At 38.2% G+C, this 22965-nt stretch overlaps 1 protein-coding gene across 7 annotated transcripts; it reads right to left on the bottom strand.

The window, feature by feature from the left end:
- Positions 1-325: 325 nt before the first annotated feature.
- Positions 326-18965, bottom strand: LOC110066004 (uncharacterized). 7 transcript variants are annotated; one of them, XM_020773192.2, is made up of 18 exons: positions 18786-18965; positions 18246-18307; positions 15727-15777; positions 13895-14671; positions 12908-13106; positions 12597-12684; positions 12207-12325; positions 11834-12114; positions 10602-11493; positions 8083-9552; positions 6998-7246; positions 5381-5982; positions 3993-4369; positions 3615-3777; positions 2988-3261; positions 1986-2561; positions 1583-1652; positions 326-1250 (listed from the first exon to the last, which is right to left on the bottom strand). In XM_020773192.2, the coding sequence occupies exons 4-18, from the start codon at positions 14594-14596 to the stop codon at positions 1244-1246; spliced, it is 6069 nt and encodes a 2022-aa protein (XP_020628851.2). In that variant the 5' UTR covers positions 14597-14671; positions 15727-15777; positions 18246-18307; positions 18786-18965; the 3' UTR covers positions 326-1243. The 7 variants fall into 7 exon arrangements, with proteins under 7 accessions (XP_020628851.2, XP_089152489.1, XP_089152490.1 ...); XM_089296363.1 differs by having other exon boundaries at positions 1583-1649; XM_089296364.1 differs by having other exon boundaries at positions 12908-13082.
- Between the last annotated feature and the right edge of the window lie 4000 nt (positions 18966-22965).

The following is a 22965-nucleotide window of genomic DNA, read 5'->3' as shown; positions in this document are numbered from 1 at the left end:
TGTAGCATGAAGAGCCTAGGAGTTTTTCTACTCCCCCCTGGATGGGATGCTAGTCCATCGCAGGGTTACCCCCAGCATTAAATTCGCCAGCACCCATTTATACACCTGGGTGGAGAGAGGCACCGTGAAAGTAAAGTGTCTTGCCCAAGAACACAACATAATGTACCTGGCAAGGGCTCGAACACGGAACACCTGCTTTGGAGCCGAGTGCACTAACCATGAGGCCACTGCGCCTCCCACAAATAATGACTATGAAGGACACTAATTCATGTATGGCATATCTCCATGGTGGTACTCCCAACCATATAAACAAAATAACAACAAATTGTCACTACAAATTGTTTTTAATTATTCTAAGATCCTATTTTATATTTATTCATGTTCCACACATGACATAATAATCCACCCCCAAAAAATTTACAAATTAGTTGGAAACATTTAATTTTACAAAAAATACCTATCCTTACAAAAATAGTTTTCACCATTATTAAAACTACCAAAGTTGACATTGAGATTCTTAAACTCTAAATGAACTCTACTGCAAAACAAGCCACCATTGAGTGAAATTTTTTTTGTTAAAAAAAGGAACATCAGCTGCTGAAATAATCATGAATGCATTCAGTACAAAAGCTACAATCTTAAAAAATAAACTTTTTTGCCTTGCACAATAAAGGCTACGCTTAAATTCTCTTAAAGTGTTAGTTTGCATACAAAAGAGATACACTGTAGTTAGCACAATCTTAGTTTACTTTTTTGCATGGAATGTGAAAATTGAATGCAGCTCTAGGAGCTTTTCTGTATGTATTTTAAGAAAACATTCAAGCAGTTAAACCTTTCGCACCAACATGGCATTTCTATGCAAAGCAGTATTTACACTAAACATTCAATCCTACTTCACTGCTGCCAGCACAAACTAAAAACAAACATATGGATCGTACACTCGTAAGTGTTGCGAAAATCTCAAGATAAAATAATTCTTGTCACACTCTCAATTTAAAATTGACGTATGGAAACTGAAAACCCTTCTTGAGCTATGGGGGTAACAAAACTACCTGTTGAACTAGTACATTGTAGAAATATAATATTGCTACGTTGACAAGGAAGTCAAACTTCCACAAGAAACCTTATCTTCAAAATCAATAATATAGGTGTTAATAAATCATGAAACAAGTATTTTCCAGCTGTAAAACAACAGGTTAAGAAATAGTGGCAGAATCCCTGATGTATCCTGGCTTGTAATAACTCATTGCCTGCAAATCAAGAAGACAGAAATCTTAGGTTACATACATGTAAACTGCTAACCAAAAAAAGCCCCAATGTTCTATTGGTGTGGTGTTGGCATCAGAAATCTTTCTCTTCATACTGCAAAATATTTAGCAACCCAAAATATTTCATAGTGAAAGTGAAGAACACTGTATAGAGATATTAGAAATAAGTTGTCAGGACTCGTGACCATTATTTAAACCAGACAACAGCCAATCAAGTACAATGTAATGCTGCAGCCTTATCAGTTTCCTTTCAGCTCTGTTTGAAAATGAGGCCTGGTGCAAAACCTTTCTAATTAAAATAAAATGACTGTTACCTTTTTGTTATGTAATGCTCCATGCCTCTGCCCATGTGTTGGTGTTGACTAGATTGCATCATGGATGCTGCTGCAAGAGACAACAAACCAAGCAAATGAATATCTATTACTCCAAAAAAATTCCTCTGCTCAATGTGCAACATAATCTTCAATCTCCAATCATTTTTTGTTCTTCAATAACATTACTTTACTGTATGACCATCAGCCAGGCCAGGGATCTATTTTGAGTCCATCACAAAGATTCTGAAACTTGTCTTTGGCAATACAAAGTGGAGATACAAATATGAATAGATTATTTATATGTAACTTACAATGATATTAATCATATACATGTACACATGTAGTACAAGGTCCATATCCCAGAAATTGTGATTTTAAAAGACTGCAAGTTTGATGAACTCACCATAGGCAGGATCCAACTGTCCAATTAGACCAGGAGCAACATAATAACCCATGCGCAGGGCTTGACTAGGGTCACTGTATTCTGCAGCAAATCTCTGTCTTCTAATAATCTCCTCCTCATTAAGAACATCCATGTGGCCTGCCATTCTACTGATTGCAAGATTGTTGGAGATGATACTTGGATGAGCACGTAGAGAGTTGTCCTCCCCTTTAAAATCAGACACTCTTGAGCTAGACTTGGGAGAAACATTTTGTTCGTTGGCAGTACTGCGATTCCTGGCCCTTTCTTCCTGGTACATACCTGGTGAATGTCGAGTTTCTTTCTCAGTACTGTCTTTGAGTCTTTGTAGCCTTTCATGGGATTCAGAGGTTGACGTTCGAGATTGCGAGTTTGAATGGGATGTAGGTGTTGAGGTTCGGTCCCTCTCTGCACTTCTATAGGGACTTCTTGCTTCTCTCTCCCGACTAGCAGAAGCCATTGATGTTACGAGACTAGATTCTCCGTGGCTGGTTATTGGCATGCTCATGACCAGTCCAGGAGGAAGGGAGAACTGTGCACCCATACAGGGGAGTTGCCCTAAGAACCATGCAGTGAAAAAAAAATTGGTAACGAAACTAAAACTAAGAAGAAAACAGAGAAATAAAATTGTAAAAATCTATGCTCATTAAGATTGGATATCCCAACACCATCACAGTCATGATTTCCTTTGTTTAAATATGATGAATTATTAATGAGTTTGAAAAGTGAACAGGAAATGAGAGGTAGCATGGATATCAAGATTAGCAAAATGTGATGTAACCAATACAAATTCAAATCAAATCTGTCATCATTTTAAGAAATTCTTTTAGATTTATTAAACATTTTCACACTTATCATTTTCATACGTAGTTTTCTTATTTTTTACAGTAACTATATGGCAACCCTTTCCCTTTGATACACTACAAAACTACTTAAGGTAATCATAAACCTTTTTAACATCAATACAGTACCCTTCAAACACACCTGTAGACTGATCAAAGTTGAGCTGTGACAGATATGCCTGAAACTGATTTGCAGGCATGAAGTTGGCAGGAAGTGAGTTTGAGCCATCTCTCTTTTCATCTGAAGCAGATGCATTTTCTTTGTATCTTGATGTGGGTACAGGTGACCTTGATGGTCTTGGAGATCTTGGTGCCAAAAGAGATTGAGATTTACCAACATGACCACGGGGAGATGTTTGGGAATTTTCTGCCTCCAAGGGATGGTGTGCTGCCTTTGCAGTACTTGTTGCTGACTCCTGAAGTTTCAACAAACAAGGAAAGTATTAATTGATTAAAATATCTGAGTCCTTGTGTTGCCACAAAACCAGTCCCACTGGGAAAAACAAGTGCAACCTTCTGTTGACAAACTCCTCATAAAAGTTTCTGATTTTTAGTGTCCAGCTAAAGAACACGTAATAATTTAGGAACATGAGATATGGAAAAGTTGTTGTGCAATCACGACATAATTAGCTGCTAAGCAAACTATATATTAGAGACAACCAGTCTGGTCTTGGAGCATGGATACCTCCATCACAAAGTAGTTCTGAGAACAATCAAATAATGAAATACATGTAAGCACAACAATCAGTAAAGATCAAGTTCAACAAACCTGAGGACGGTGATAAATCAAATCCCTTGCACCTCCAGCCACATTTTCTACTCTATCCTCTTCTCTTGTGCTTCCGTGTCTCTCTGATTTTTCAGGGGTTGCCTGACGTTTGCGAGGAAAGGTGCCACCCAGCTGTTTGTTTTGTAGCTCATTCTCTAATTGCCTTAGGAAAGGGAGCAGGAAGCACAGGACTTAAATTATCAGTTGGAGTACAAAACAAGTGGTGTATGGTGGAACATTAACATGCATCCTACTTGTACACTGTTCATGTGTAGCATTTTTTCATTTCTTTCATTTCTGAGAGAATTGATCACAGGTAACTGAAGCTAAGCTAAGCTAAATGTGAATTGAATTACATCTAAGAAGAAATTGCCTTACTTATACATAGATATCTGTAGCACATGTTTCTGTTTTTGAAGGAGTTGCTCTTCTTGCTTGTACTTTAGACGCTCCATCTCCTTCTCCCGCTCATATGAATCATCAGCTCTGCTTTTCTTTTCAGGAGGTTCTTCCGATGAAAGTTTGTGCTGTACTACTTTAGGTGGCGACCCTCTTGATGTATACTGTAAACTCTCACTCTGACTGGGAAATCGACGGAAATCGCTATCATCCTGGTGCGCCCTCCTTTGAGGGGATTTCTTAATGCCTGACTCATCCATTCTTCTGTCTTCCTGCACTCGGTCACTTGGTTTTGGAGTCTCCTTTTTCTCAAGATTTCTTGCTTCCTGGTGGCTTGAACTGCTACTGCGCACTCCCTAGGAAGAATAACACATGTCTCCAGTGTGTGTGGACAAGCACGCTTTAATTTTACACCACATAAAGCAGATTTCATCCAGAAGTAAAAGCCAAAACCATTGCATAACACTTGCTTTGAGCAAATTGCACTACAATGCAAACCCTGATATAATTTGAGGGGGAATGGTACTCAGTTAACCTAAAATGGCTTTACTTCCTGTAAACACTCTGGCCCAGGTTGTTCAAAAGGTGGATAACACTACCCAGTGGATAAATCACTATCCAATGCATAAAGTGGTTTGTTTTGTTACTCTAACACTTACCCACTGGATAACGATTTATCCAGTGGATAGGGTTATCCAACCTTCAAAAAACCAGGGCCTGGTTGTTTTCTGCAGCACTGGCGCTAGCCATAAGCATTGATTACCAAAACTCAGAAGGATATACCTTCCTGCTTAACTTATTTATTTCGGGTGCAGTAATGAGGAACAACATTGAGGTAAGTGTCACATACTACCAACAACTTAATGACACATTACAGATATCTTATCAACACATCACCGACCGATAGCCGACTATCAGCTGACTGCTGGTCTGTCGGCCATCTGCCGGACAGTTGGCCGATAGACAACCAACAGATGGCCGACACAATTAATGACATTTGTAGCTTAGTTATAAGTTCCCTAAGCTTCTTTTGCTAACCCATGTCTATCTTCTCTCCTCCTGTAGGCATGAGAACCATTGTCCCAGTTAAATATAAAAGGTGGGTGTAAAAATTGTTGCTCAGGGACAATACATGTGGCCCTCATCAATCATCAGAATATTCCAACAGTTTTTGGGTCTTTGATCTGAGATCTACTACAGGTACTTACATGTACCTAGAACACAAGATGCATGTAACCCTGTTTTCAGATATGGAACTTTAGTTAGAGACTTGACAAAAAAAACAAAACAAAAAAAAAACGTCTAACCACAAGTTACATGTATCTCTCATATCCACATGTACTATCTACGTGAGCCATGCAACACACCTTTTTCTCCTGTTCTAACATCATCTGTCTGTGAAGCTGCATCAGTTGCATCTGTTGCTCTGGCTGCATGTTTTGGAACAACTGAGCCTGGGCTGCAAATGTAGCCTTGGGATCTACAGGCATGCCCTGCATGTACGCTAGCTGACTGAGACTCTTCAACATCTCCATTGACATGCCACCAGCCTGGTAGTACTGGTGCAGTGTCAACTGCTGTTGAAACTGTAAATTGCGCAGCTGTTCTGCAGAAATGGGTTCATGCATTCTGTAACTCAGGTCTGCAGTAGTGTCCCTTAAGTCTCTCCTTTCTCTCTCTTTCTCTGCCACAGCCTTATCCTTTGAAGAACTATAAGTGAGAGGTTCGTCTTTCACAATGACGACTTCAGAGTCATCCTGACTGCTACCATCAGATGCTCTTGATTTTTGATGTAATACTGTTCCAGCAGATGACTGTTGAGGGCTGTTTCCTTCTGGGGAGGGTTTTGACATGGCTAAGGAGTGTGGTACAGGTGACTTTGAGGTTGCATAGGCTGATGCTTCTCTGAACAAAGTTTCATTTTTTCTTTCACTTCTAACTGGCTCATTCATCCCTGAAGCTTTTATTCCTAAAATACACAATACAAGTGGGTATTTTAATTTAAAAATTCTCAAGAATAATTATTATGAGATTTTCATTGAGTTTTGATCCAAAGAATTGGAGGGAAGGAAGGAGGACTCATGAAAGACTACGTGTAGCAAATGAGGAAATTAGAAACCCATAATACAGGACAGGTAAGATGCAGATGGTAAGGGTGAATGACAGACCCTGAGGTGTACATAAAGTGAAAAATAGATGATTTGAAAAACATAAGACCGTTTAAGATACTTTACAATTACATCACTGTTACAGTATCAACCAGCAATCAGACCACAGGTGTAATATACAGATTTAGGCTAGCCTTAAAGCGTAGCTCCTGGGCCGGGTTGTTTAAAGCACGATTAAGCTAACTCAGGAAAAGGTAGAATTTCAATTTCAGTTTTGTAACTTTGCAGTGAGGTTTTCTGTATATTGTTTGACCTTCTGTTTTGAGTTTTAATAATCACCATATACACAAAACAAAGCAGTAAAACACATTGTCAGTAGAAGAAAAAGCTATAATTCAGTTAACTTTTAATCCTGGGTTAGCAGTAACCAGCTTCCAAACAATCCTGCCCTGTTTTCAACAAGTTAACCTGACATGAGCCCGCGATCCAATCAAAAAACAAAACTTGGTCAGCGGTCAACTTAAAAAGAACACGTTACCTCAATGAGCTATAAACTTGAACCCACGATATGGTCATGTGATACTGGTCAGCAGATACCTTGTTTTGGCAGGTGTCAATTGATTATAATATGGATGTCCAATATCAAAGAAATACACGGTAAACCAAGGCTGTATGTCTTTCAGCCTATTATTTGGAGTATGGCCGCCATGTTAGCGACTCCGTCATACGTGCCCACGAGCAATACCGCTAGACATGATAACCATGAGAAAATCAACTCATGGGTTTCCTTTTCCTTCCTATAAGAGTATGGGGCTCCACCTTAGCTCCACTATAAATTAAAAAGCTGTCCAAAGCAGAAAAAAATAGTAATCAAACCTGGCCTAATGCTAGGGTGGGATGACACAGATCCCTGAGTTTTTATTCCTGGTCCAATGATTGGCAGAACAGATGGAAGGCCAGAATGAATGGCAGGTCCTGGACTTCTCTTTAGTGATACTGGTGACACTTCTCCCACTGGAATAGGCACTTGCAATGTTTGCAGTTGCTTAGCTTTGTTCTCTGGCTGCGACAACTCTGCAGACACATCAATGGCACTTGGTCTGGGAGAAGTACTTGAATAGGTTACTGCAAACGTATTTAGGAAGCTGAATTAAATGCAATGTTACTTTTATGTGTCATTCTATAAACAGTAAGTCCTTTATGGGCCTCATGGATAGTCTGTTAGACTCCAGATTGAGATATGCAGGTATGAGCTGTGGCTGGAGTCCTTGTGCTATGTTCTTGTGTAAGACGTTTTACTCTCACATTACCAGTGGATGCCAGGAAGGATGGGAGAAAACTTTTGAGGGAATAGCATTCCATGTAGGGCATGAAACAATACCCTCAATCACTTCATGCTACAGAAACAAAAGCCAATGCTCAGCCTGTAGCATCTGCCATGTGCCTCCTCTTGATATGATCCTTACAATTGTGACAGGATCTCATCCGGATGGGATGTTAGGCCCCAGCACACATACCCCAAAAGGTTGCTTGCAACTCTAATTGACCTACGGCTGAGCAGTAGCCAGCAAAAAACAAATTAAATGGGCAGCGTTTGACTTTCATCCACCATTAAAACAATGTGATCGTGTAACTTCTTACTGGGCAGCAGTTTAAAGTAATTCCAGCAGCAAGGCACTTGTCTTCTACACAAGAGCATCTTTAACATGAAACCTACTGTAACCCAAAAGAACTGAAATTGTTCAATAGTACTTTCATAATATCTGCTTTTAATTTTTCACATTTTGCAAGATGGAATTTGCGATATTTCACTTGTAAAAGTGTTAACTTTGGAACTGTTACATGACCTGTACAAGAGAACATTGTATGTGAGGGTTAAAAAGAAGGACCTTGGGAGACTGAATAGAATAACCATTTTTCTATACACCTACAAATACTGTACATGTATAGACAACCTTTACCTGATGTCACAGATGAAACAGTGGTTGAAGTCCTATGTTCAGAGGCTTTCACATGGTTTGATGCCAATCCACCATCTGAAGCCCTTGGGTAAGGATGGGCAACGCCCACAGGAAGAGATGGAGCAAGTGAATTACTACTCCTTGAAATCAAAGTTGGTTGTGGTCTGGCCAGAGCTCTGGCTGCTGCCTTGTAAGACTTTTCATGATCCTCTGTTCCTTGGCCAGGAAGAGGGCTTTTCCTGTTACCTCTTGATTCATTAAATCCATAACTTCCCTTGGACACCATGTTTTGTTTGCTTTGCTCCCCTGATGTTAGGGACAGTGAAGACATGAAAGGTACTTTCAAGTCTGCTGGTGTAAAACCTGGTGTGTTTACCTCTTGTCTGATCCCTTTTGTTGTCTCTGTAGGCTGAAATTCATGCTTTACTATGACAGGTTGAAAAGGACTTGATGGAGTTTTCCTGTCAACCATTGAAGAATGCAGCCTGGAACCAGCAATTGAAAGAGATGAAGGTGATTGAATGCTAGAGTCAAATCCTGGTCTTGATGAGGATGATTGCAATGCAGAACTGCCAGGTAATGAAGTAATAAAACTTGGGCTTTTTGTTGAGTGATGAGGTTCCATAGAAACCCCAGCCTTCCTGTTTAAAGCTTCTGGAATTGGACTATGAGTTCTAGTATTACTGGTAGGTAGAGGTAAGTTTTTGTTGTTGATTTTACCATCACTATCACTCTCTTCTATACTTGAAAGCTTGACATTCAAACCTGTTCTTGCAATTCCAGAACCAGACAAAGAATCGCTCTGATTTTGAAGTGCATCAGAATTGGCACCATTCCGAACAAGTTCTGGATATCTTATAGGCGCAAGAGTAGCCTTAGAGTCAACATTTCCTTTCTGATCAACATCTGATGTCCTGATGCATTTGTCATAATTACTATCACCATAGTTTCTACACTCAAAGAATTTGTATCTCATTGATGGAGCATCACTATTGGTAAGTGGAGGCTCAACAGCACTTCGAGAAATGCTCTTGGAAACAAGAGCTTCCATGGAAATGCCTGCATTTGTAGTTTTCCCAGCTTTGTCCTCTAAAGCTGTTTGTTTTGTTTCAAAGTTCCTCAGAACTGATGACTGTGCAGACAAATTCTCAGAAGAACTGGTCCATAAATCACTGTTTTCACTCTCACATTTGGATACAGTTTTCACATTTTTCTCTTTGCTGTTTTTCACATCTGTGGAAGTGTTCTGTTTTCTAACATCAAAATAAAAGCTACTCCCAGGCTTAGCTCTCAGTGTGTCCAAGCTCACAAAATTCTTGTCCAAGTTGACTTCTGATTTCTGTACCTGGGTTAAATAGCCTTCATTTGCAAAAGGTAATCCTCTTGTAATACTTATTCCAGAAGAATTTTTGTGGTCAATAATGGAAGAGCATGGCAGACTAGTCATGTCCTTGTTTGTGTATTCAGAATCTGCAGGAAATAAAATAAATAAATATATATATATATATATATATATATATATATATATATATATATATATATATATATATATATATATATATATATATATATATATATATATATATATATATATATATAATTCACTAATTAAAAATCATTTCTGGTCTGAGTCTTCTCACAGTAAACTTCTAATGGATCCATTTTCACAGCTTCTATCTTTCTTGCCACTTTAAATACCATGAACACTTGTTTTTGAGCAACAGAAAAGCCCAGTCAGTTGTTGAAGAGTCCATTTACTGGGCTTTTCAAAATCAAGCAAACTCTGAAATAAAAATGTCAACAAACAGGATCATCTTTGCAGATCTCTTTGCTTCTCTTTGCTGATAAGCTCTGATCCATTTTGCTTCTCTTTAAAAGGTTTGTTGATAATTCCTGTAATAATGATTGGCAGTGGCAACAACTTCAGAGTTCACATGATTTTGAAAAGTGCAGTAATAAGGTCACCCCTTTCATACAATCACATCTTTATGGCATGTTTGTGTTCAGGGCAAGAGAGTCTTATTGTGTAGTTCCAGAAAATATCCATACCCACCCCAAGGAAGGTTAACAGAAATTCCAAGGGGGAGGGGGGTTTCAAAAGCCCAAATTTTTGAAGGAAAGAATGGCACTTAAGTGGAATTTCCAGAGGGGTGGCGGGGGAGGGTCCAAGCTTAAAACATTCCATGGGAAGGGTATGGATATTTTCTGGAACAACACATTGCACCTCATATCACACATAGCAGACTAGCATTCATGTTCGATCTGTTACTCTGACGATGGCAAAACTTTTTGGACATTCAGTCCTACTACTGTAAGAAGAGTACATGTACAATGTACTAGGTAGATATCAGAAATTAACACTGTTACTTGGTATGCAGTAGTCATATGGCCTGACGCTGAACATCTACAGTAAGCACTGTATACATTTTTAGCTCTCTTATTTCAGTAAGCATTCAATCATAACTTACAATGCACTATCATCATTTAGAAACCCTAAATTGTGATAAAGTAGCCTTTACCTTGGCCAGGATCAATGTCTTCTTCATTCTCACTGATGTCCTCAACTTCAATGCCTAGCTGATTAATAAGCCCTACTCCAGTGTCAACAGCCTGCCGCAAATCCACTGGCTGCATACCAGGAATACTAAGCTGGTTGTCAGACTGTTTGCCACTGAAGTTGTTTTCAGCAAGAGCTTTCTCCATGTCCTCAACCTGACTTATACTAATTGTCTCCATGTCATGGGATTTTCCACTGCCGTTTGGCCCACTAACTCCGCAGTCAATAACTGCAGTTTCCCATACCTCTTGACTGCCCTGGGAAGGTTCAGATTTTATTCCAACTGTGCTAGTGTCTGGCATTTCTCTTGTTAGTACTTCAGCTGTGGTTTTTGTACATGTTGTCAAGTTTGTAGAGTCCTTAACCTGTTCCTTTTCCAAATTCTTTACTGCAATTTGCTGCTCGTCTAGTACAGGCTTAAAGCCAGACTTTGAATCAATGTGTTTGGCTTGATCAACATTTTTTTGGTTATCATTTTCCTTCCTGATCTCATGTTCACAAGCCTGTTGACATTTATCCGAGCTTTCTACAAATGATACAGAAGTGTCATCCATAGCACTGTCTTCCTCATTTGTAGGAATGGTCAAATTGGATTCTTTACCTTCCTTTGCATTTGTCAAATCCACACATGGCTCAGTGATTTCCTTTTTCTTGCCACCTGATACTCTGGATGATGCATCATTCTTCCTCTCATTAATGGCAGCAAGAGCAGCAGCTAGCGATGGAGACACACTCCTTGCTCTGGCACTGACACGTGATGTCCTTCCTTTGAAACCTGGCTTAGTATCAGGTTCTTTGAACTCTTCTACAGGTGAAGGACTGGTACTTGCAGATCTCTCATCTGATTGGTTGGACTAGATTGAAAAGAAGTGAAAAAGCACAACATTTGTGAACTGACAAGCTACCTGTACCAACTTTCTCGGTAAAACATTCTGAAAAATTACTTGCAACAGCATAGTGGGACAGTTCAAAATCATAAGAAAATCTAAAGGCAAGTTCAGTTCTTTGATCTACAAAATGCCCGACTTCATCACAAACCTACTCATAAACCTAACCCAAAGCTTGATAACAAGTCAGATCTGACTCACTGGAACATCTTTGTTACATGCAGCTGGACAATTCCCTTTTTACAATTTAAATACGTTGCTGAAAATTAAACTACAACATATACAACACTTCATACAATCCACTCACCTCTTCCAAGTGTGCATGTGCTTGATGATAGCGCAATCCATTGATATGCTTGTACTTTTTGTCACAACCAGGTTCAGGACATTCAATCAAGGTGGGAGATGGTTGAGGCGATACCGTTGTCTTTATTGTACAGCTTCGCTTTCCAGGGCGTGGGCCATCATCATAATCATCCATATTTTTGGACCTTCTTTTTCCCATTCCTTTAAACCCTTGGGATTTTGGAGGAGGGCAGCCCGACACTCCCCTCTTTCGCCCACGCAGTTTGTGCTTCAGAGGTGTGGCTGCAATTCACAGTATTATAACAAATTAGGTTTCAAAGAAAACACGACTTCGGAAAAACTATTGTGTTCAGTTCCAAAATTGTCAAAGTTACCTTCTTTATTGGCATTTCCTGCAGACGAGGATACTGAGCTATTTTTCTGTCTCCTCTTTCCCTTCACACCTTTTCCACCCATCTTCATTTCATTTTCACCACCATCCATGGCTGGAAATCTGTAGCAAAAGGACACAAATAATGCACAAAAAGTATTGAGTGAATGAGTATGCAGGGAGAAGTGAGAGTGATGATGTATAATTTTTATGAATGGTACCTTAAGACTGCAGTCCTATCTCTGTGACAAGTGGTGCCAGTGACAATGTCACTGGGTAACATGCCAAATGTACATAAATGCACTTTTTTCAAAGTCAGTTGAAAATTCACTTTTGAGGCTGTAATTTTGAAAACTGCAGTTACACAAAGTTAATGTCATAATTATTTCATTACCTTGGACTGGCCCAGGCATGTCTTGAACAATCCATCAGAGAGCCGCAATAAAATTTGTTTCTCCATTTGATATTAACAACCAATACTCCTGAAATAAACATACATCATGCAACACATCAGAATGGACGATTATCGTACACCTGCAAGTTATCATTAGTCAAACCTACAATAATATTATATGTGAAACTAGTATAAAAAAATGTCTTACTAACCTTTGATTCTACATGTACGGTCACTATTATTATCCCTTAACCAAATCAGGCCAAGACCTAGTAATCAAATGACTGACAAAAACCAGCTAGTACTCTTACCTCCAATTTCATGACAGACTATCCCATGGAGAGTCACAGGGACACCAGGAGCTGCAGGCGATGAACTGTTCTCATCTCCTTGACACACTGAGTTGGGCAGCTTTTCTAGAAGATTGGCTAATGGAATATTACCATCCAAACCTGTCATGAATCCTTGTAGTCCAGCAGGAAACATCTGATGGGGCAAATTGATTGATGTCTATTGACACAAGAAACTTCAATTTAAAAGCTTTTTAGATTTTTAGAGCCGTTTTCAATTGAATGTTGAAAGTAATCAGGCAATTAGTTTAGTTTTGGTTTTGGTTTTACTACAGTTTGAGATTGGCTGAGTAGTCTAATTGGTAAGTAATTGGTTTGGTTTTGCAACACTCAATTGAAAACTGCTCTAACACAAAAACCACCTTGGTTTAACAATGCCCTGCAATCCTCTTATCCATCTCTGCCCTCACTAAGGATTGGTAAGGTTCCTATTTTCTTTTCAAAGAACACCCCCATGTACATGTACATGCAAGAGGAAAATGTCTCAGGGAAGAAACACTTAAATAAAATACACAACAGTTCTTATAAATGTCTTATTGTTTTCTGGTTCTTTGAGCAATTAAAAGAAGTGTGCTTAGTCTATCCCAGCTTTATGGACACAGTGAATAATTTTTGTTCCCATCCCTGTTCATTCATATGAAGAAATGCCTTGACTGCACTGTAGGTGTACATAAGACTACTAAGAATATTTCAGACATTGACAGTCAAGACCATATTCACATTCCTGGTAATGGACTGGAACTACAGTAGCTTGCAATGGAGGCACAAGCAGGGGAATATCATGAAAAAGAGATACTGGTAAATGTCATTTGCATTTGAAAAGACTTCCCACATTAGCTCCTCAGCTGCAAGCTATTCCAGTTCAATACCAGGAATATGAATATGGTCTATTGGAGTTCAATTCCTGTTTTATGCACATGAACTGAGCATGCAGTAACAGTACAGTACCTCTTGATCATCTGACGGCTCCTGCTTGATTTTGGTTTCCTTCCCATTCTTTTCATTTCCATTTAAAGAGATGTCATCATCCTCGTCCTCATTTTTACTTTCCTCTTCATCCTCATCATCGTCATCATCCTCTGCCTCATCATCATCATCTTCATCATCGTCGTCGTCATCTTCATCTGCATCATCATCTTCATCATCATCGTCACTACCATTATCTTCTCCATTGCCATCTGCTCCAGAATTACCACCATTGCTTGAACTGTTCTCGTAATCTCTAGTGCCTTTGGAGATCTTCCGTCCACGATTTCTTCCACCACCTTGAGACTTTTGGTTGTACTCCTTGTTATCACTTTTCCTTCTCCCACGACTGACCACACGACCTTGCTTCATGGTCTTACTTGGATTGACACACACATTGTTTACCTCAAGGGTGTCCACTTGATTAGTCACAACTGCATCCTCCTTGGAGGGTCCAGAGTACACATCAGAAGAGCAGATAACCTTGCTGGATGCATTTTCAATATTTTCAACAATTCTTGAAGATAAGTTTAAATCAGCTGTTCTTTGCCCATTACATATAGCCATGTCATTTTTCAAGTCTTCTCCTTCTTTATCAAAGTTATCTCCATGTGGAGCCTTTTCTACTTTTTCTAGATCCTTAGCCTGAGGTGTACAAGATGTTACACCAACTGATACTGTCATCACTTAAACACCACGGCTAGCTGTCTGTTACAGCGAGTCTTGGACCATACATTCACTGATTAATGATTCATAATTCTAAAGGAATTCAAAGACAGAGATCAAGACGATTAATTTTTAATCATAAATCTGTATATATGTTAAGTGATATGAGGTCCACATTGAGGAAATATTGAATGTGTGTGTCTTTTTTACAAGTTAATGGAGGGAGCTGCATGCAAGATAAATTACAGTATTCCATTGGAATAATTAACATACAGCTCTTCCTTCCTTAGCAATAAGACATGTTTTAAAACATATTAAGTCACAAATAATCCTCACCATCAGAATGGAAAATCAAAAGTGTGCATACTGTACTAATGGCCACTGTATTTAACTTAGAAATTGAGTTCTGAGGATGTCTAAAGGCTTCTATTTCATAACAAAGTCTCATTTCCTCTCTCAGTTCAGAGATCATATATTATCAAGTTGAACATGTTTTATGTGAAATGAAAGATTTTCAAAGGACACGATCCATTCAACCAAAATTTCCGGAAATTTCAGTCTAAAACTGAATGGATTGGTTCAGTCCAACCTGAAAAGTTTTGAAAAAATCGGTCCACTTTTCAAGGTGGACCACTTTTCCCAGTTGTACCGGTCTGATCAAAATGGACCGTTCCATTAGACCATTCCGACCCATTCTCAATCCCAGTACCTTGGTATTTTCCATGTACACCATGGAGGAAAACACTTACTACTTCGCTAATTCGCAAACCAAGTGTATGTTTTGGCTGTTAACAGCTCTTAAAAACGATTTATTTCCCGAGAGAATTTGGAATGTTCTTTTCATCATTCGAAAGTGGTGTTTGAACTCATACGGCAAATATCTGGGGATGGTCTGCTCAAAATAACCCGTTATACCGGTTAAATTACTATGCATGAAAGAGCTCACACAATATCATTGATATCACCATCAAAATCATCATCTAGCTCTTATACGAGCAACAGTGATCCAATATCCTCCATTTTAAATGAGCAGGGGAATGGAACGAGACTGTCCAGACCTGTCACAATCCATTTGATACCAAGAAATTTCGAACCTCAACCCGGAAATTTTGGTTGAATGGATTGTGCCCGAAGTTAGTCCAGCCTACCAGTTGCTTCTTCATTCAAACCAAGACATTTCCTATCCTCAGATATCAAGCCTACAAATAAACATCCATTTGAATGCTTGAAATTTTCAACAGCTCTAAGCACTATATTAACAATAATGGACCACTAAACTAACTTTTGCTAAGGGAGAGTTCCATATTTTCGTGATGTTGATTGTTGACTAGAGTTGTGTGGCTAAGCATAAGAAATCCTTTGTTTAAGTTGTTTTCGTCAGTTTCCTGAGAGACAAAGCCACAGAATCAATATTTTTTTGCTAATTTATGGAGCTAATTATACCTCTGTTAGATGTCACTAAAACATGCAAATTTACAGACAAAAAAAATTCACTAGAGATCTAAACTGCCTAATGATGCAATCTTCAATTGTGGAGAAAACTATTTATTAAAAATAGTGCAAAATAGTGCTTGTTTTCTTAAGAACAATGATAACCTTGCATTGCTAAAACGTTATTCTTTGTTATTGATATGGTGTCAAGTATAGTATCAGCAACACAGAAAAAATATAATTTGCATATTTATTACTAAAGATATCTTGCATTGATTACAACAAATTACTTCCTTGGCAAGTGTCCTTTTATTTGAGATGAAAGCGTGAAATAAAAACATAGCAGTGCTAATCCTCTTATCTGCAGATTTTTCTTCTCATTGATTAAAAGAATTTTGAGTTACATTGAGACATCCACTTGATGTTTGTCATTATTCTCATCACTGCACCTCCTTGAAATGTATTGGCCTTAGTAGGAGAATTTAAATTTTGGGGTTAAACAGCCCTGTGAGGTAAATGTCTGTATCACATCACACAAGACACCAGAGAGATAAACCAAACACACCTGGCCGAAATTAAAACATGTCAATTATTGTCTCACCACATGCACTTGATGTTATACTTTTCTTAAACTAAACCCTGCCACATGTTACCAGTAAGAATTATTGTTACCAGAAATAAATAAAAAAATACACAGGATGGCACACTTCAGCTGTAACAAATGCGAAAGCAACATCTCACAACTCGAACACACTTATCAAAAATGTTCACACAATTAGATGGTATACAAGACAGCTAAGAAAAAAATAACCTATTTTGTTGAAACTATTAGTTACTATGATTAGTAAAAACATGCTGTTTAAAATATTTATAAAAATAAATGCAAATTTGTCACAGGTCACTTCATAAACACACTTAAGGAGGCCACGCTTCACTTCACAACTCATTGCACTCAATATCTCTTTCTCTGTCTACGCTAACTACATAAAACACGAAAAAATCGTTCTTAGCCAATGCATCTAAAATGTGTGACAGCCCATATTAAAATTACATGTCATTTTCACAGTATAGCGTTGATTCCTAAGGTGGAAGGTTTGCTTGGAATACAAAAGTTACAATACAAAGACCCTCAAGAACAATTAACAATGGTTATCATGTGAAGAGAACAAAAGAGGGCATTTCATTGGTCGATCAGTTTTGCACCAACTGTTCAAATAAACGAGGGGGCAACAAAGTCAAGCCTACCACTGGGAAAAACACAGAAGACAATACTTCACAACAGATTTACCTGAGCGACAACGTAGATAACCAATATCGCGCAATGTTTGATCGCTTTATCAAAACGCGAAAGCTAATAACTTCACGTTAAGTTGTTTTCACAGTGTGAACCGTAAGGAAGTACCGAAACGAAATCCAGTTTCTTGCGGGGTTTTTTTAAAATGATTATCGTCCGCGGATCGAGAAGGCATGTGTAAAATTAGCAAGATTTTTTTCTATGAAAATGGGTTTAAAAATAGTACAGGTGGACGTAACAAAAAAATCAGTAATGGAAAGGCGATCGCCAGAATCGTGTCGCAAACCTTCATTTTAGAAGGGTTAAATCCTTTAATCGCGTTAATGGTAGTTTTGGGACATACCAAACGAGTTTAAAAGCATGGAGTTGTGACGTGGTCTGGGCTTATAAAAGGATTTGAATTTTATCAAAAGCTTTGCTTACGTCAGTGTCTCGCCCGAACAATCGATGAAGTTTAGAAAACAACAAGCTATTTTACTCCAGTAAAAAGTTCCGCTCGGAATAATAAGGTGTCACATTCGAGTACCACATATAAAAATATAAATGGAAACAGCTGAAATAATGGCAGGAACTCTAAAAGTTTTATTCAAGCGGACGATCGCGAATATATGGGGCCCCCGACATGCAAGATTTGCAAACATGTATCGAGTTATCCCGAGTTATCTAAACAAAATATCAACACATTTTAATAACTCGATCGTTTATCATGTCCATCAATTGTCGGCAAATTTGAGAGAATTATGCAGGGACGCATTTTATTGGGAGAATAGTTACAAATTACTGTTCTGTAAAATGTTTTTCTTATTGCGAGACACCAACTAACGTTCACGCAGGATATTACTTGAAAGCGCTTGAAATTGTTCACAGGTCACTTGGCGGCGTCGAAGAGTAATATGAAGAACTTATTACCGTAGATAAAATGGACAAATATCTAACCTTTACCTGTCACAAGAAAAGCACTGCACCATTTGTCTCGAAGGTTAAAACTTCACAAGCGGAATAATCTGTAGAACACAAAACATAAGCCTAAATTGACGTCAAGCAACGAGAAATTGAAGAAAGAGAAATTGTTTTGGGGGCAACGAAAACTATCAACTACGACTTTCCAGCTGGAGTAAGGTTGTTTCTTGGGGAAAAAGCCGATTTTACGTGGGTGATAAGCTATATACAAATCTTTCACCGAATGTGACAAAATTAGAAATTCAAATCGGTCAGCAATGTTTGTTATTCATAACATTACATATTCGTCGATCACCCCGTAAAATTACGATTTTCGCCTTTCGAACCGAAAGAAACGCTCTTATAAAATGTTCACCATGAACAATTTGCATCCGTGAAACCTTTATGAAAAGACTTCCGACAGAAACTCGGAATTTCCTGAGATTTTCTAGATTTTACAATTCACGCCATACACATTCAAAGATGCTTGAAATACCAATTGCTTCAAGACGGAGATAAAAAACTATAAAACGTGGTGCAAACCTCGTGAAACTTCGCTCCTTTGACTCCAATGGTTAGTCCAATTCAACGGGGTTCTGGTCGCAGTAACTGTTCCGTTTTTCGTTCAAAAATAAAGATTTTACTGCAGTTTCCACAGGACGATTGAAAAGAGATGCGAGCAGCAAAAGGGTCGGGCCAGATATGAGCCTCACGACCAATCAGTAACGGAACTGACCAATCAGACCGCTCCATTATCATGTCACGCTTGACACGCAATGTCATACCGCTCCGCCATGACTTGTCAATCAGAATTTTCCTTTCCCGAAACTCAAATAATAAGTTCTTTTCTTGAATTTTCAACGTTTTCTTTAAAAAAAAGTGAAAAATAAACGGCAGCACTGTCCTTGATATCACACTCGCTATCCATAGAATAACTGAAAAAAGCCAAAGTAAAACAGCAACTAGAACGAGAATAAAACAGGAATAAGGCTAAAATTGGAAACGTCTGACGGCTTCGAACTTCAACAATGCTGAAACGCTTTCAAATCTCTTGAAACGAACTCTGGAGTTCTTGACAAAACTAAATAAAACCCGCAGACGTGGAGTAATTTTGTTTCTTCTGCGGTATGCCATTAATATATTGCCCGAATTTGCGGGTAGAAATTAAATTTATGCGCCTGTCTTGGTGACACAACACTGTTTAGGGGTGTAATGTGTTCTTTTCTAACCCGGAGAGGTTTGTTCTGGAGTACTGCCAAGGCGTAACACTATTGTTTACGGGCAGTCAACCGTAACAGCCTTGGACAGCCATGGTTATTATAATTCTCTAGTGGTTTTCTGAGAATCAATACACAGCACATTGACTTTGAAGAATAGCCGCCCTTGGACTGGCGCTCTCGAAAGCGAATATTTTATTGACACCACTTCGAAACCAATTAGTCACTATCGACAAAATCACCTGGGCTTGAACTTAAATTTACAAGGCAACGGAGACAGCGATGACAATGGGGCCAAATTCTGCAAATTTATTTGAATCAATTCCAGGTCGATTTCTTATCAACATGTATTCATTTTCATTACAGTTATAAAAATACCAAGTGCAAATCGCTTTTTACAATCTATGTGTAAACTGACTTGTCGTTGAAAATAAAAATTGCCACTTGCAACCACAAACAAAAATCTATGGTTCTTGGATCAAAAAAGAGAAAAAATTAGTATTATATTAAGTGTAATTGTTTTCTCAACGTTTATAAATGGCGATTTCTTAATGTAAATTTTAGGGTAAAAAAAATATAGAACCTCACGCATAAATTACTTACCTGTTTTCTTATTCACCTGAGTAAAACAGGAAATACCGGTGAAACGCTTTTGATTTCAGTAGACTTCCGCCTCAGGAAGAAAAATAACAAAGATTCAAACTGAAAACGAGCGGTTTTGGAGCAGTAAGGAACTGTGGTCTAAGTAACAATAACCCCACATTTAGCACACGTGCATGAAATCAACACAACAAAGAATATGATTGGTGCAAACTTGAACCATTGAAACCACTGAAAAGCATAAATTATTTAACAAATGAACTAAAAGGTAGTTCAATTGAATAATGTTTCCTTTTTATAGGAAGCAAAAAGGGTTTCTAATGGTTGAAATTTAACAAAAAAATACACAGACAGGAAATCTGACTTGACATGACATTTTACACATTTTCTTGTGAACAAAAGGTTTTAGGATAAAACTGCGCGAGCGACTGATTATTCTGTCGCGAAGTGAACTGCTTATATGCAAGAAAACAATGGAAAGTGACAGTATTTCGTAATGTTAAACTCGAAGAGAATCGAAATCGTGGTTGAAATATAAGGAGCGACGGAGAATCTTTGCTTGTTGCGGATCAGTGAGTGCCTGAGAAATTTTGAATCAGAATGAAAAAGCGTAAAAGATTTTGTCGCAGTTTAACGCAAGCCACCCGTAGCGAACCGATTTACACCTATTTTAAAGGCGACCGTCTGGCAAGCTGACAACTTTAACAGGTTGTGAAAATAATAAAAAAAAATCACTAAAATTAAAGAACTTCGATTACTGAAACAGGGAATTAAACGGAGGAGAAAACGCTGATGGCATTCTTGAGTTTCTCGGACGGAGTTGGATTATCGAATCAAGCTACAGAACTGTAAATTCTCGCACAAATCAGAGTGGGTGCACATATCAAGTCATTTATATCATATAAACCCGTCCCCATCGTTAAAAAGCAATCAAAACGAATATCTGAAGTAAGAGAAGCAACTGTATGAAAATAAAGCCGGTGCAATCACAGAGATTGACAAGAGAAAGCCAGAAATTTGAAGAAAACTCCCCCAGCGTTTCATCAAGGAAATATAATACGACATGGAGAATTCACCACAAGAGCGAAACTAAGGACGTATAGCCAAATAATAACTCAACAGATGGTGAATTAAATTTACTCTCTTATATTTCTCAAATTGGAATATAACAGTAGATAAAAACCAACGCAGTTGAACTACTGATAACCACGCGCATGTGCACTAATCACTCCAATCAGAAATATTGCGGTTAACTAAAAACAAATTGTTTTTAATTTCTATTTCTCTTTTGCGGTGTGCATACATTCATAAAAAGTCACGTAAGACTTGAGAAAGGTTTAATTTAATTACAGAGGTTTGCAGCTGACTATTCTAGAACGAGCATTAATATTTCAAAGCAAGAATCAGCTTGATCTGGTTTATTAAACATTAACGACAAATATTGTTGAATTTTACTTAAGAGCGCTTCTGAAAATGTTTCAATTAGTGGCCCCCCGTTGAAATCAAACTCAATTTATATTTACCCAGATAAAAACAATGAATTGACCTAAACCTGTGTTAGATATGGATCAGAGCCGGGAAAAAGACAGAAAACTTCGTTTCCTTGCACTTTGTTCCAAAGCGCTTTCGCTTCTGTTAAAATTATTTTTGGCCGGGCATAAAAGAAAAATGCAAAGATTGAAATGATAATCTTAAGCTGAAATGGTACGCATGGTGGGAACAAATAGACAACGGAAACTTCGTTGATACAATCAAAATCAAAACACTATTTGACAGAAGTTTTACCATGATAGTATTAGTATAGATATTAGTCTGGCCGTTAAAAGATGAAGAATCTTCTCGTCAGTATTGTTGTAAGGGAAAATAACATGTGTTTCATCCCAAACGGATGTTATTGTAACATTTCCTTCCCATTCCGCCCAGAAAACAAAACTAAACGTCAACATTCACCATTCTATTAGATACGATCTTTGGACGCTTAGGAAAAGTTTAAAATAAAAAGTCCATAGAAAATGAAAGCGACGATACCACTACAACCAGTAGTTCTCAATATTTTTTCTATGTCATAAATTACATGAAGAATAATTCTAAATCATACAGAGAACTGACCAAACCCAATGTCACTAAGGACAAACTCAAAACAAGAACGCCTTTGAGACCTCAAATTAACATCAATAAAAACGCGTTTAGAAGCATAATTGCCAGAGTTTATAAAGGTTTTTATTTTAAATGTTTTGAATATTAGGAAAAAACAGATGTCCGCATCTCTCGTTGCGTGCTTTTCGTCCTGTCTCGTTCCTCGTGCGAAGCGCGGAGGATTTCACGCGAAAATGAAAAGGGCTAAAGTAAGAGAGAACGATCCCTTACGTGGTACACTTATATTTGGAAAATCATGAAAAAATGCCCCTTCAAATCTCAGACAAAACGTTTAAACGTTTCCCGTTGCCCCTAAGCACGAGCTTATGCGCTTATTTTCCGCTTTATGCGATTAATGGTTCCGATTACAAATCCCCTACCGTAGAACTTGTATCGTATTTCGAAAGGGAATTTTTGTCTTTCAATAATAAGCCTTTAGTACTAGATCTTTCGATCGGGAAAAGCAAATTAAAACCTCTTGGACGTTTCAAACCAAAAAACTTCCGTTTTTCTTTTGCTTCGGAAAGAGGCTAGCTGTAGTTGTATGGAAATAGAGGCATTTACATGTAATCCGTATTTTCTGTGGAGCAATAACGAGAAAAAAGAAACAGGAAATTTTTCTAAAATAATAACAAAAGAAATAAGATCGATAACATGTCATACCTGAGGGGTTTTTAAATCACGAACTCTTACCTAGTTCCTAGGCCTCTTTAATTCGCCGCGGTCAGTCCGTTTCGACTTAAGGCCTAGAGAAAACTCCTACGGTAGCT

The sequence above is a fragment of the Orbicella faveolata genome, unplaced genomic scaffold (assembly GCF_042242905.1).
Source record: "Orbicella faveolata isolate gen_17 unplaced genomic scaffold, um_ofav_v1 contig_26, whole genome shotgun sequence".
Taxonomy (NCBI): domain Eukaryota; kingdom Metazoa; phylum Cnidaria; class Anthozoa; order Scleractinia; family Merulinidae; genus Orbicella; species Orbicella faveolata.
The sequence above is the reverse complement of the archived record's forward strand: the minus strand, read 5'-3'. Positions and strand labels throughout refer to the sequence as shown.

Coding starts and splice junctions, on each gene's coding strand:
- LOC110066004 (XM_020773193.2), bottom strand. CDS start 14,596: ATGACAGTATCAGTTGGTGTAACATCTTGTACACCTCAGGCTAAGGAT. Junction 12,115..12,206: donor AGGAAATGCCAATAAAGAAG/GTAACTTTGACA, acceptor TGTGAATTGCAG/CCACACCTCTGAAGCACAAA. Junction 2,562..2,987: donor CAACTTTGATCAGTCTACAG/GTGTGTTTGAAG, acceptor CATGGTTCTTAG/GGCAACTCCCCTGTATGGGT.